The 15,315-nt window shown below is 34.9% G+C and overlaps 1 protein-coding gene across 1 annotated transcript; it reads right to left on the bottom strand.

Annotated features, from left to right (window-relative positions):
• Window positions 1-8,952: 8,952 nt before the first annotated feature.
• Window positions 8,953-10,687, bottom strand: LOC122016537 (non-specific lipid transfer protein GPI-anchored 13-like). The gene is made up of 3 exons (XM_042573906.1): window positions 10,265-10,687; window positions 9,988-10,080; window positions 8,953-9,305 (listed from the first exon to the last, which is right to left on the bottom strand). The coding sequence occupies exons 1-3, from the start codon at window positions 10,602-10,604 to the stop codon at window positions 9,142-9,144; spliced, it is 597 nt and encodes a 198-aa protein (XP_042429840.1). The 5' UTR covers window positions 10,605-10,687; the 3' UTR covers window positions 8,953-9,141.
• Between the last annotated feature and the right edge of the window lie 4,628 nt (window positions 10,688-15,315).

The raw sequence follows: 15,315 nt of genomic DNA, 5'->3' as shown, positions 1-15,315 counted from the left end.
TACTGGTGAAATTAAGTCACCACATTTAAAAGAAAATTAGGAAACTTATTCTGTTGTAGCATAAATTCATTATAAAACATTTTCAGAATCATCATGCTAAATCATCAAGAATATTTAGTTGTAATTAAAACGGAAGTGTACCTGAAGCCATAATCTTTAATCCATGAGAACGAGTGATTGATCTTTCATATTTATGCATATTCTTTCGAGAGCTCTTTCAATTCTCTCTTAATCTTATTCTAGTAATGAGATTTAGAATATGAGAACATGATACATAAGATCTGGGGACCATCACCACTAAATAGGTAATTTAGCAATTACCTCCTTTTATTTTTGTTTTAGCCCGTCATTAAAACATAAATTATAATTTTAACTTCTATCCATAAAAGGTTCATATCCTATTACATACATTAAAGCCCAACACCCAAAACTTAGACGATCACTTTAATTGGGGCTTACACAACATATAATCTCTCACATATAAGGTTATACAATTAATTGATCCAACAATCTCTTACTTAGACTATATGTATAACATTATGATTATGTGTTGTGAAAATAATCGTAGGAGCTCAAAAATACTATATTATTAAAATGTATCTATTACCAATTCCATCCATTAATCATGTCAACACAGGATCAAAACAGTTTCTGTTACACTCATGCTACACTCATCGTAGCTCGACTCATCAATGGTCACATGTGCCAAAACAACTGAATGACATGGATTGTGAAATGGATGTGTACAAAGGAAACTGCATTCAATGTGATCATAACGTGCCTATTTTCAGCTTGTCCAACATTAAACCTTATTGAGATCAAACTTCAACCATAATTAGAATGTAAATAAACTGAGACTTTATTTCTGCAAAAAGTAATCATAAATCTATATAACTGAAACTATCTATTACATAAAAGCATTTAGAATAACAAACCCCCACTTAAGTCTGAAAAATCTCAAATGAAAACACCCATACGAGCAGTGTGCTCATGAAACAGTTTGCGTGGAAGTCCCTTTGTTAGTGGATCTGCAACGATCGAGTTTGTACCAATATGCTCAATAGACAACTGACCATTCTGAATTCTTTTTTTAACAACTAGAAACTTAATGTCAATATGCTTTGACTTTGTTGAGCTCCTATTATTATTGGAATATAAAACTGTTGAGTTAATGTCACAATGTAACTTCAGTGGTCTTTCAATACCATCAACAATGTACAGTCTCGTGACAAAATTTCATAGTCATACCCCATGATTGAATGTCTCATAACACGCTATAAACTCAACTGCTATGGTAAAAGATGCTACAAGAGACTGTTTAGCACTCTTCCAAGAAATGACACCTCCAGCAAGGAGATAGATATAGCTCAACGTAGATTTCATACTATCTTGGCATCTAACAAAATCAGAGTCAGTTTAACCAATGATCTCAAGCCGATCCAATCTCCTATACATGAGCATGTAGTCTTTTGTTCTCTGTAAATATCGTAAAACTCTCTTGACTGCTTTCTAATGCTCTATTCTTGGTTTGCTTAAATATCTTTCCAACATCTCTGTCACGTATGCAATATCCTGTCGTGTACAGACTTGAGCATACATTAGACTCCTCACTGCTGAAGCATAGGGAATCTTCTCCATTTCCTTTTGCTCGAAATCATTTTTAGGGCACTGACTAAACTTGTCTCCCTTAGCTACAGGGGCATCACCTGATTTATAGTCTAGCATCTCATAACACTTGAGAACGTTTTTGATATATCCTTTCTATGATAAACCAAGAGTACCTCGAGAGCGATCTCGATGTATCTGAATACCAAGTACAAAAGATGCATCATCAAAATCTTTCATCTCAAAATTCTTAGCTAGAAATCTCTTGCTTTCATGTAATAGTTCTATATGATTACTAGCAAGAAGTATATCATCAATATATAAAACCAGAAAAATATGTTTACTCCCACTGAACTTATGGTATACACAATCATCAACCATATTCATCTCAAAACCGAACGAGATGATCACTTGATGAGACTTAAAATATCATTGTTGAGACGCCTGTTTGAGTCCATAGATGAATTTCTTGAGTTTACAAACCATGTTGTCTGGATTTCCAGATACAAAACTTTTTGGCTGCATCATATAAATTGTTTCATCAATGTCACCATTGAGAAATGTTGTCTTTACATTCATCTGGTGTAACTCAAGGTCGCAATGTGCCACTAATGCCATTATAATTCTAAAAGAGTCTTTCGAAGAAACCGGAGAAAAACTCTCTTTATAATCAATGTCTTCTCATTGTGTAAAGTCTTTTGCGATAAGATTAGCTTTATACCTTTTCACATTGCCTTTTGAATCTCTCTTGGTTTTGAATATCCATTTGCAACCAATAGACTTCACACCTTTAGGCAATGGGACAAGATCCCACACATTATTGTCGTCCATGGACTTTATTTCCTCAATCATGGCATCAGTCCACCTGAGAGAGTTAGTGTTAGAGTGTATACTAAAAGCCTAGCTTTTGGTATAAACATTTATCTAGAAATAAGAATCACATTGGTCAAATGTCTACATTTATGATAAATGTAGTTGTTCAATTAATTTATATTGTAGATAACATGGTGTGTGGTGTCACACACAGAGGATCATGTTATCAGTACCTTATAAATTATAAACAGTAACTCACGACCATAATGGAAAGGAACAAACCATTGGAAGGTCGTAGTGTAATTAGGTATTAGTTTATCTTAACTATATAATTACACTAGTACACTTAGAGTGTATTGAGTAGGATCATTTGAGGTCGTTTCTTTTATACTGGCTTTATAAAGAAACAAAGACCTCGGTTATTATGGAAGTGTGTACTCTTAATCCTAATATAATAACAAGCACATATATTTGATATTTATTTCTTTAATTTATCAATGGGTGAGATTTAGTTCGATAAATCAATAAGCCCGATAAGTTGGGAAATGATATCACTTATAGTGTGTGTTGTTGATTATAGAAGGAAACTGTGTCCTAGAGATACTAGGTTGATAATGTCCTCAAGAGGAGCTCATAAGGATTGTCATGTTAAACCCTGCAGGTGGACTTAGTCCGACATGATAATAAGGTTGAGTGGTACTACTCTTGGACTTAGATATTAATTAAATGAGTTGTCAGTAACTCACTTAATTAGTGGACATTCGATATCTTAAACACAGGGAGACTAACACGCTCATAATAAGGAGCCCAAAAATGTAATTTGGGATTGGTGCGGTAGTTCAATAATAGTTCTCTAGTGGAATAAATTATTATTGATAAAATTAAGTTGTGTGTTCGGGGCGAACACGGGATGCTTAATTTTATCGGGAGACCAAAACCAATTCCTCCTCTCGGTCCCTATCGTAGCCTCTTATTTATAGAGTACTATACCCACCTATACCCACCTTCATACCCATGTTATAGGGGCCGGCCAAGCTAGCTTGAGGATCAAGCTAGGGCCGGCCAAACCATTGGTTCATGGGTGGCCGGCCCTAGCTTGAACCCAAGCTTAGGTGGCCGGCCCTATTTAATTTAAAAAGAATTTTAATTTTAAAATTTTCTTATGTGAAAGATATAATTTATTGAAGAGATTAAAAATTAAAATATCTCTTTTATAAGTCTCTACAAAAGATTAAAGAAAGAGATTAAATCTCTTTCCTTATTTGTAGATTAGAAATGATATTTTATTTCTCTTCTTTATAAATTATTCACATGTTGAAAAATTAAAATTATAGAAATTGCTTTTTATAAACCAATCATAAAAGGGATAAAAATTATTGAAGAAATTTTTTATAAAATTTCTGGAGACAAATTAGGAAGTTTTAATTAATTAAAACTCTCCTTGTTTTATTTTTTTAAAGTGACCGGCCATTGTTTTTAAAAGAAGAAAATTGTTTTAATTAAAATAATTTTTCTTTACATGGCAAAAGAATTAAGGAAATTTTGTAATTAAATTTCCTAATTTGCCTAGGCCAAGGAATATAAAAGAAGAGGTGAGGGTGCCTTCTTGGTGACAACCTCTATTATTTTTCCTCCCTCTTTTCCTTGGTGTGGTGGCCGGCCCTTCCCTTTCTCTCTTCTCCTCTTGTTGGCCGAAACCTATCCTCTTGGTGGAGCTTTTGTTTGTGGCCGGATCAAGGAAGGAGAAGAAGGAGAGAAAGCAAGTCTCGTTTCTAGCATCCCTTGGAGCATTAGTGGTGGCCGAAATTCTTCATCCTTGAAGAAAATTATTGTGGCCGGCCATCCTCTTCCTTTCTTCCTCTTTTGTGGTGGCCGAAACCTATCTCTTGCTTGGAGTTCTTGTGGTGGCCGGATACTACTTGGAGAAGAAGAAGAAGAAGGAGAGAAAGCTTGTATCCCTTGGAGCTTGGTTGGTGTTTTATTCTTCGTCCTTGGTGAAGCTTCTTTCTTTGTGGCCGAACCTAGCTAGGAGGAGAAGAAGGTGGTTGGTGGTTTCTCATCTCGGAAGATCGTTGCTCACACAACGTCCGAGGTTAGAAGAGGAATACGGTAGAAGATCAAGAGGTTTTTCTACAAGGTATAACTAGTAATTTTTCTTTCCGCATCATGCTAGTTATTTATGGAAATAATACCAAATACAAGAGGCTTACGTTCTAGAATTTCGAATATGTTTTTCGATGTTGTGTTCTTTTATTTTTTCTTTTCCTTGTGATTTGATTGTTCTTTTTGGTTAACCTAAAGTTATTTTAGGAAATTAAATATTAGATTTCTATAAAAGGTTTTGTCTAGTCGGTGGTGGTTGCTCCCATATCCAAGAAGGCCGTGTGCCTCGCCACGTCAGTACTGGGAACCAATTATGAAAATTAATATTTAATGGAATTAATAACTTAAGGTGATTTGGGTCGAACGTGTTAAGTTCCGCAGGAGATCCAAGTCAAAACCTAAAAGAACAAATAGATTAAGTTTTGGATCAAACGTGTTAAGTTCCGCAGGCGATCCAAAATTTAATTTAAAAGAACACATGGTAGCTAGGAAAAGGTTCAGACCTTTGCACAAAATTTTTGTACAGTTGGAACCTCTAGGTTTTCCGAGTAGCAACCAACAGTTAGAACTTTCTATGGCTTGATGGAAGTTGATAGGATCATCCTCCATCAATCCAATGTCTACCTCATGTTCTTGGAGAAATACATGTAATCATCTAGCATTTGCATTTCTTCTCTCTTTAGTGGATCTCCTTAACGACAGGTTCTGGAAGTTCTTGAGTTTGTTCATTTTGGATATTGTCTTGAATAGGAAAATTTTCAACATTGTCTTGATGTATTGTTCTTGGTCAGTGTCAGGAACGAGATCCTGATCAATGCCCAAAACACCTGTGGGAATATTGACAAATTCCTCATCAAAGATAATATCTCTAACCGTATCTCCTCCCGCAAACCTAGCATCCTTAAAGAACCGAGCATTTCCCGATTCAAAAATTGACTTAGTTGTGGGATCATAAAATTTGTACTCCTTGAATCTTTCAGAGTATCCAATAAAATAACAACTAAACATCCTTGAGTGCAGTTTCTTTTCAGAGGGTTTATAAGGTCTTGTCTCAACTGGACATCCCCAAACGTGCAAATGCTTAAGATTGAGTTTTTTCCATGTCCAAAGTTCATAAGGAGTTTTGGTAGTTGCTTTAGCGGTAACCATGTTAAGGATATATGTTGTAATATTTAATGCTTCTCCCCAAAGCGATTCAGGTAAGGTAGACTGAGTGATCATACTCCTCATCATATCCTTAAGCGTTCTATTTCGTCTTTCAGCAACACCATTCATAGTGGGCGAACCCGACATGGTGTACTGTAGGACGATACCACAGTCCTCTAGGAATTTAGCAAAAGGTGTTGGACGTTGTTCACCTAAACCATCATATCTACCATAATATTCACCACCACGGTCAGATCTGATGCTTTTAATCCTTTTGTTGAATTGATTTTCAACTTTAACTTTATAATTTTTGAACACATCCAATGACTATGCCTTTTCATGAATGAGATAAATGAAGCCATATCTTGAAAAGTTGTTTGTGAATGTTATAAAATACTATTGACCATTCCAAGAAGCCGAAGGAAATGACCCACAAATATCAGTATGTATAAGTTTTAAGATGTCTGAAGTCCTGTTAGCTTCAAATCTCCTCTTATTGGTTTGTTTTTCTTTTATGCAATTAACACATATTAAAATCTGTGAAATCTAAAGGATCAAGAATTTCATTTGACACAAGTCTCTGTATTCTCCTTTCAGAGATATGTCCCAATCTCTTGTGCCGTAACGCAGCTGAATTCTCGTTCGTTAATTTTCTTTTAGTGCCTTTATTGGTTGGCAGGGATTCATTAAATGAGGCAATAGTATTCAACGAATAAAGATTATCATTATTTAATAAAGAACCAAAACCAACTAAATTTGAATCACGAATAAAGATTATCATTATTTAATAAAGAACCAAAACCAACTAAATTTGAATCATGAAACAAACTGAATATTCCATTTCCGAAAGAACAAGTAAAACCGAATTTGTCCAAAGCAGAAATAGAAATCAAATTCCGTCGAAATGACGATACAATAAATATTTCAAATAGATTCAAATAAATTCTAATTTTTAACAATAATCTAAATTTCCCAATTACCTCAACTTGAACTTTGTTACCATCACCAACATAGATGAATCTTTTAGCATCATTTGGTTTTCGGCAATGCAAGCAACCCTGCATAGACACACTGATGTGAGTTATTGAACCAGAATCTATCCATCATGTGTGTTTAGACATTGAAATTAAATTAATCTCAGAACAAGCCATATTGAGAAGCATACCTTTCTTAGCACGTCAAGCTGATAATTACTGCATTGCTTCTTCATATGCCCTTCACCACCACAAAAGAAACAAGGAGAGCTTTGAGGATCAATTAGATCCTTCTGTGGATCATTAGGACCCTTCGGTTGTTTCTTCGTAGATGATGTATATGCAACTTCCTTTGTCTTCCTTTTCTGTATTGGTCCCTTCCGTTTTGAAGTAGAGGTAAAATGAGCACTTTTGTCTTATCTTGCTTTGTCCTTTCCTCTTCCTGAACACAGTGTGATATGAGCTCATTCAGAGACCATGTCTCTTTCTGACAATTATAGCTCACTTTAAACTGATTAAATTGTGGTGAAAGAGAGGATATCAAAACCAGATGCACCAACAAGTCCTCAGAGAAGTCAAGCTTGAGTGCTTTCAATCTAGAAGTAAGATGAGACATTTCCATAATGTACTCTCGTATGTTGTCTTTACCCCTATATCTCATTGAAACTAGATTCGCCAAGAGTATACCAATTTCAGACTTTTCACTCTTGGCAAGCCTCATTTCAATATTTTGAAGGAACTCTTTTGCTGTAATAATGTCCGTAGACATTATGCTCCTGCAAGTTTCTAGAATGACTTTCTTTATGATCATGAGACACATGCGATTCGACCTCTCTCATTTTTCAAGCTCCCTCTTTTCGTCAGAGGTACTCTTATCAGTAATGGGAGGAGGACAATCAACCATTATCGCAAGGTCCAAGTTCATGACTCCAAGAACTATAAGTAGGTTTTCTTTCCATGATTTGAAGTTTGAGCCATTTAACATTGGAATTGAATTGATGTTGGAGCTGATATTAGCAGGAATTGTATCTGAACAGAGAACAAATAATCAAAACAATATACATGCTCAATAATTATCCATAAAATTTAATAATCAATAAATTCAAATAATGTAAATCTCATAACAGTATTAGAATACTGGAAGCTCCGTTAATAATCTATCTTTGGACAGAAATTATTAACTTGTAAGTGATATCCTGATATAACAATTAAACACTGATAGTAAATAATATGTCAAATAATAATTTTCGTTTGGGCGATGAATTATTCACATGTAAATAACCATCACATGTTATCACCAGAACATGTACCACAAGTGCACATGTAATTCTATTAAATATTCATCTTTCTTTGGCCAGCTAGTATTCATATAAATTACATATATATAACCTGTTATATTTTTAAAATAAATTAACATCTACAAAAGAGGTCACTTTGGTGACATTTTGTTTCAACTAATTCATTTTAAAAATATATATAAAATAATCATGCCATTATTTAAATAAATTGAAATTTTAAATTTTTAGACTATAAAAAATTATGTGATGGAATCTGAACGGACAAAACCCTTAGAATTCTAAAAAGACAACAATTGGAATTCTGAAGCCAAAACCATGAAGCTAATTGACATTTCAAACAACAAAACCTTTGGAATTCTAAGTCATAATGTGATAATTAAGATTAGGCGGTTGAAAGATATGAAGAAAGTGGAAATATAGCAAAGACTACAATATAATGCAGGTACCGAATAAAGGAAACCTTTTTTTTTTTTTTTCTTGTCGCCGTCATCACCGCTGGGCAATATTTCCCTCCAACCACCACTGCCTGACAGTGGCTGAAAGGCGACGACGATTTGCCCGATTTCCCGCGGCTCCAAGTCTTAGATCGTGAAAAATTCCATAATCGATCTGGAAAATTTGACATCAAACCTTTTCGATCTACCAAAATCGTATAATATGTACTGATTTTTAATGGTTTAACATGAATAATCGGAATATTTAGTTGTAACCAAAGCAGAAGCGTATATGAAATCATAATCTTTAATCCGTGTTTAATCCGTGAGAACAAGTGATTGATCTTTCAAATATATGCATTCTTCCTCGAGAGCCCTTTCAATTCTCTCTAGATCTTATTCTAATAATGAGATTTAGAACATGGGAACATATGCAAGATCTGGGGCTATCACCATTAAATAAGTAATTTAGCAATTACCTCCTGTTATTTTTATTTTAGCCCATCATTAAAACAGAAATTATAATTTTGACTTCTGCCCATAAAAAACTCATATCCTATTAGATACATTAAAGTCCAATAACCAAAACTAAGATGATCATTTTAATTCGGGCTTAATTTACAGAATAACCCACACCATATAATCTCTTACACATAAGCCCATACAATTAATTGATTCAACATATTTTCTTAATTATTCATTGGGTACAGTATATTTTTGCCCACTTACAAATTGAACATGTTCTTTCCTTGCTCTATTTCTTTCCTTCTACTCGAACACGATGAGATGGAGGAGGATGGAGACGGCCAAGCTCAGGCCCGTTACTAACTTCACGCATCCCTTAATTTCTTGGCTGCCACTCACGTCAGTAGAGCTCCGGCCGCCTACAACGTCATTGCCTCTCAAGCGCGAGCCCCCTGATGTATTATTGCCTTCCAAGGAAAAACCTTCCCGTCAATAAATTCTAGCAACTACTCAATTAATTATAAAGAACAATATGGCTTCTCTGTGCTTTGCCCTCACAATTAATGATTATACATTTTTATTTTATACTCAAATAATCGGTACAAAGTAACTCAAAGATGATATTTCTTTATGCAAAGCAATTCTAAAAAAGTTGTTATTTTTGTGTGAAATAAAAGTATTATTTTATTTAGAGTTCTGGAGCATCCTCTAGTCCAGAATCTTTGAGTCAGTCTTGATCCTCTATTTATTCATTGGTTGACGATGTCTTAATCCTCTATTTATTTATTGGTTGACGATGGATGAAATCCTATCTGTTAAATAGATAAGATACCGTCCATTTAATCAATAAATAAATAGATTTTTTTTTCAGAAAATTTTTGACTAAAGGATTCTCAGTGAGTTATTTGTGTTTTTTATTTGTTTTTTTTTTAAATATGGCTTCTTTGTGCTTTGCCTCAAAAACTAATGACTATTTATTTTCTATATCTTTATTTTTATATTTTTGTATAAAGTAACTCAAAGATGATGTTATATGCTGATTTTATATAAAATAGTTGCTTTATGTAAAATAATTATAAAATAATAAATATTTTAGATATAATGGAATACTTTTTTTAATGATTTAATTTTCTGGCGGTAAGTAATTACCTGAGGCGCCGGTAGCTGCACGTGCTGCAAGATCCTTTTCGAATTGTAGGAAAACTTGTGCATCCGTCGAATTGGGTGGCAGGTTAAGTAATCCTGCAGCCAATCATATTTAATTATACATTAAAATTATTAAAATTAGTGACCAAATATTATTAGATAAAAATCTAATGATTTAATTTTAATTAATTTATATTTAATTTCATCAATTATTCATAGTATTATTGGTCGATTCAAACAATGGATATCTAAATTGTCAGAAGTTAAGTCTTGGACTCACTGGGGCAGTCGGAGACGTTGGCGGGGACGCTGCAGCGCGTCGGCATGTCGAGCGCGAGGGAGACGTTGATCCGGATGCCGAGCTGCGGCTCGTTGCGGTCCTTGACGAGCATGCAGAGGCACTTCAGGCTCTTCGCCGTCACCTGCTTCAGCCCGGAGCAGCAGTCCGGCGTCGGCGACGGCGCCTCCCCCTGCACATACTGTATGCACGTCGACAGCCCCAACAGCTGACTCGCGCACTCCGCCCGGTCGCTCGCGAAGTCCGACCGCGCCGCCGGCGCCAACACCGCCACCGCAACTACCGCCGCCACCACCACCCACTTGCAATTCAATGGAGCCATAGTAAAACTGCAGATGGCCGACCGGTGATGGTGGTGGCGAGTAGTGGAATGCAAATATAAATAGACAAAATTTCCCCCCTTTTTATTACCTTAAAAAAAAAGTTTCAGTGAATTTCAAGAATGGACAAATGGACAATTAATACTCGAGCAAGGTGGTTGCATTTAAGAGGTAGGGAGATTTGTAGGATGCCTGCTTCTGAAGGTTTATTGAAGGCCTATGAACACTAAAATATCCAAAACTTATCATTTTTCATATAATTGAGATTTTTTCTTTTTACTTTAGAAGAAAAATAAAAATACTCATTCGAAAATACGGATATGATATATATAGATAAAGATAAAAAGTGTCTCGAGGTTGATATAGTTAGTACTTAGAGCATCCATATCACATCAATTTTTCTATCTAAAATACATATATAATTTTAGGATAAAAAAATTAATAAAAAATTTATTCTTTAAATTTAGAAAAATATTATTCATAAATGTATAATTTAGAGAATGGATATGATAACTGATGTAAATTTTTTTTAAAATTAATTTATCTAAAATTAAAAGTAAAATTTTTAAATAGGATATCTGATATGAATACTCTTAATTATTTTAATAAATTCTATATAAAATATTTCATTGAAGGTAGGATTTTTTTTAAAATTATCTCTCTAATTTATTTTCATCGGACTGTTACATGATAATTTTATATTTATACATAAATATAAGCATATCGTCTTTTTATATATATATATAATTTTATGTTTATATATATGTATATACATATATATATTTTACTAGCAGTTAAAAAATATTATTGCTGATCTCTCACATAAATTAATTATAGTTTTTCTTTATTACATCATGCGTGATCTATAGCTGAAAGCATAGTTGACTAGTCAAATTTAGGCTATTATATTTAATAAAGTAGAATCTTAATTAGTTCTACATTTTATTTCCCAAGAACAACCTGTTCATAAAGTCTGACATCACGAAGAATAATGTCTTGTAATAGTAGTGTTGAGATAAAAGAAAAGAGGCATTTTATTTTTATTTTGCAAAATATATTATACTTGTTAAATTTATCTAATAAAATTCTTATGGTGCTCCGGCTAATTGAGCTGAATCCTCAATTAAAGAAATTATTGTACTTCAAATTAATTTAAAATAAGAATTTAATAATATAATGTATTATTTTCACTTTTAGTATTGATGTGAGAAGAAATATAGGTTCCACGTGGTATAAGACAAAGCCAACGTAAACATGGAGGAGAATGAAGGTTTATCTTGTCCAAAAATTGATGAAATGAAAAGTTAGAAATGTAGTGTTCTCATTGATTGTCTGTAGATTTTGTTTCGCCCTATAATATAGATGATGTCAGTATTGAATCAGGGAAGAAGTCCACAGTGTTAATCCTCCGACGCTCAATGAGATGGTAATGGGTTGGGTTCTATATCTTTCGTCCCCATACCCATCGGATATATATAGGATCTCCGATGGGTATACTCATACCCATTAAATGATCGGATATCTTCTATAATTATAATTTTTTTTCTTTCTATCCAACTATTATCATTTAACAAAAAATATATTAAAATTAACAACCTATTAAAAAATATATATAATTAAAAAAATAGATTAAACATCTATACAGTTTCCTCCAAATATCAACAAAAATAGTAAGTTGATTTGGAAAAAGAAAATTTTCTTTAATATATGTATATATATTATTTAATCGGGTATTCGGGTCGGGTATCAGATATTAATAGTCCCTCCATACCCTCCTCCATTCGGGTCGGATGTCGGATCCTCCATCGGGTTCGGGTGAAATTGTCATCTCTACGCTCAAGTCAGTCATCGGTAATGAAGTAGAAGGCGAAGCAACAACAAGAATGATTAGTGTGGTACAAATAGTGTTTATTGCGTACCTCCGTCGATACTTGGACCTCCCTTTATATAGAGCTTCTGTAGCAAGCATAGACGCTCCCAAGGCGAGCACGCTTCCCAAAGTTTCCTCTGAAAAGACTTGTCGGTAAAGTGTCTCTGACACAATATCTTAATAGGCCGAGCGTATATCCAAAGTGATAGTGGAAGCTTCTGTCGTACAATCTTCTGGTTGACCATGCCCAGTATCAGTGGCACTAACTCCCGAAATGATGTCAATGGATGACACAGGGGGTCTGCTGCTAGGGCGAGCAAAATAGCGGCTTGGCCGGGGCTTCGCTATTTCTGTGTACCACCCGCTCGGCCAGGACTTCGTTGCAAGTGTCACGTCTGCTTGGCCGGAACTCCCCTGTGTTTTTGTCACGTCCGCTAGGCCGAAGTTCCGCTTAGCCAATGTCGAGTCCTGTTGCCTGGCCGAGAGGGGTAGCTGCATGCTAGGCCCGACTTCTACATATCGTCTCCTCTTCCGTCCGACGTCCATTACTTCATTAAGCGTTGGTCAATTGACACCTTCCTGTGTCAAAGGCGGGATCAGACCGGAACCTTCTCCCTCCGGTCTGGGCATGATCGCCCGACCGCCCGATGATATCTAAGTGTTGACATGATCGCTCGACCGGTCAATGATATCTGAACGTTGACCTTATCGTCCGACCGACCGATGATATCTAAGCATTGACCTGATCGTCCGACCGGCTAATGATATATGAGCGTTGACCGTCTTGATTTTAACCTCCATCATGACAGCAATCTCTTGTAAATTAGACCCTTTCTTATCATCGCATCAAAAGTCAAGACTGACTAATTAAGAAGGTCAACTTGAACGTGATCTAAGACCGTTTTACTAGCTAGTGGGGCTAAATCAAAAATTGACTCCGAGATTGACTTGAACATCCTAAGTGTTCCTTTGTCCCCTTCTAATATTTTCATCTCTTTCAAAAACGTCAGTCTCACTGGAGGTTGACCTCGCCAAAAGTCGATCTCACTAAAGGCTGACCTCATTAGAAGCCGACCGATTGACTTTTTATTCTAATAATGCTTCCAACAACAATGAAGAAACTCCTCCGATCCATAATAATGGTTTAGGGGGAAGAAGATATATATGCTAGACCTATTTGAAGAACTAGCTATTTTTTTCATCATCAAATTAAATGTTCCACTATATAAATCACTTTTTCACAAGAGATGACGAAGTAAGTCTTGTACAATTGGAATAATTACGATACACCCTCCAATCCCATAGATGATAAAATGTATACTTTAGATGAAGGCGGCTTTAACCTTGTTCTATGCCCTTGGAAAGCTTTAAACACTTATATAATGTTTTGCAAAGTTTTTGGCTCAAAACTTCCGATTAGTACTAAGCTAAATATATTATCTTGGAAGATGGTGCCCGAAACAAAAGCTCAAAATTGCAAATTGCTCATAATATATCATGTCTCTCATACCTCTAGTCTTCAACCTTGGCAAAGCTCAACATCCCGAGATTGCTCTACGCGTACGCCATCTAATTCTCCACCTACTAGCCGATCCGGCCATGCATTTTAGCCACGCCTCAAAGCCATTGAATCTATAATTTTCACGATTGCAAGCCTCCACTGTCGCTCAATGCTCCTCATCGTAGACTCTCCTTCAAAACTCGGACATTACTCGTTTCATGCCGCTAATTAGCCATATTGATTATGAATTAATTAACCAACTCAACCGTGTCAAATCACAACCCTCTCATTTGGACTAAGGGAGGAGACATATAGCTCTTTCAAGGACACGAAGGTGGCATGCATGGACCAAACAAACCGTACCGAGTCAATTAGACGATCAATCCATCGATTTCAAACACAAAATATATATAGATAAATTAATTATAAGTCAGATAATTTTTTTTTTAAAAAAAACATATTTACAAATTATACTAAATTATATTAATTAGACGCCTAATTTATTTATTTTTATTTTTATCCTTCCATTCTATGTCATATTAATTAATATATACTGCATGGGCAGTCGATGGTCACTGTATATGCGTACCTTTACATTAATTGAGAGTTGCAAAGATATTGCATGCATGTCGAGCATGCTACGCTACGACCATCGATCATTAATTAACTGCCATAAAGCCTCGATAGCCAAGTCTATGGTGGTGCATCGCGATACGTTGACACCGTCGATATCTATATAGCGACGCACAACTGCCATGACTGTCTCTACACTCAATGCCTACATATCGCCATTAAATTCGCCATTCACTGGCACGTTTATCGAGGGCACCCCAAGTCTTGTCGCTTTATAGATATATATCCTTGCATTGTTAGCCACGTAACTAGGCAGCTAGCTATCTACTTAATAATATTATATATTTACATCGATTATCGACGTAATCTATCTATTTTTTAATTTAATTTAATTTAATGATTGGATGAGTGCTCCTTGTGCAACGGCTCTCTCGGTAAATCGTACGATAAATCTAAATGGTCCGAAGTTGACCCGTTAGAAAATTAATCTGGCCAGTTAAAAATTTAATTAGATATTATTAATAATATTTATATATAATAAATTATTAATTAATTCTTAATTAAACTGTTGATTATTTCCCGGGTTGGAAATATGAGAATGAGAATGACCCTTAATTTTTAAAAATTATCCTTCTCTTTATTTAGTTTACCCTTAATTCAACCCTTCTGTTTTGTTTTAGACCTAAATAATTTTGGGAAATATATTTTACCTCATTAATTATAAGTTTTCTACAACCACCACTTATTAACATGGATCTGTTTATCAATT

The sequence above is a fragment of the Zingiber officinale genome, chromosome 1B (genome assembly GCF_018446385.1).
Source record: "Zingiber officinale cultivar Zhangliang chromosome 1B, Zo_v1.1, whole genome shotgun sequence".
Lineage (NCBI taxonomy): Eukaryota > Viridiplantae > Streptophyta > Magnoliopsida > Zingiberales > Zingiberaceae > Zingiber > Zingiber officinale.
This window is presented reverse-complemented; position numbering and strand designations above follow the sequence as displayed.

Bases quoted from the DNA above. Each gene is read 5' to 3' on its own strand.
- LOC122016537 (XM_042573906.1), bottom strand. From the start codon at position 10,604: ATGGCTCCATTGAATTGCAAGTGGGTGGTGGTGGCGGCGGTAGTTGCG. The intron at 10,081-10,264 runs GTGAGTCCAAGA...GATTGGCTGCAG, and splicing joins CAACGTCTCCGACTGCCCCA to GATTACTTAACCTGCCACCC. The intron at 9,306-9,987 runs GTAATTACTTAC...TTTCCTTGGAAG, and splicing joins TGCAGCTACCGGCGCCTCAG to GCAATAATACATCAGGGGGC.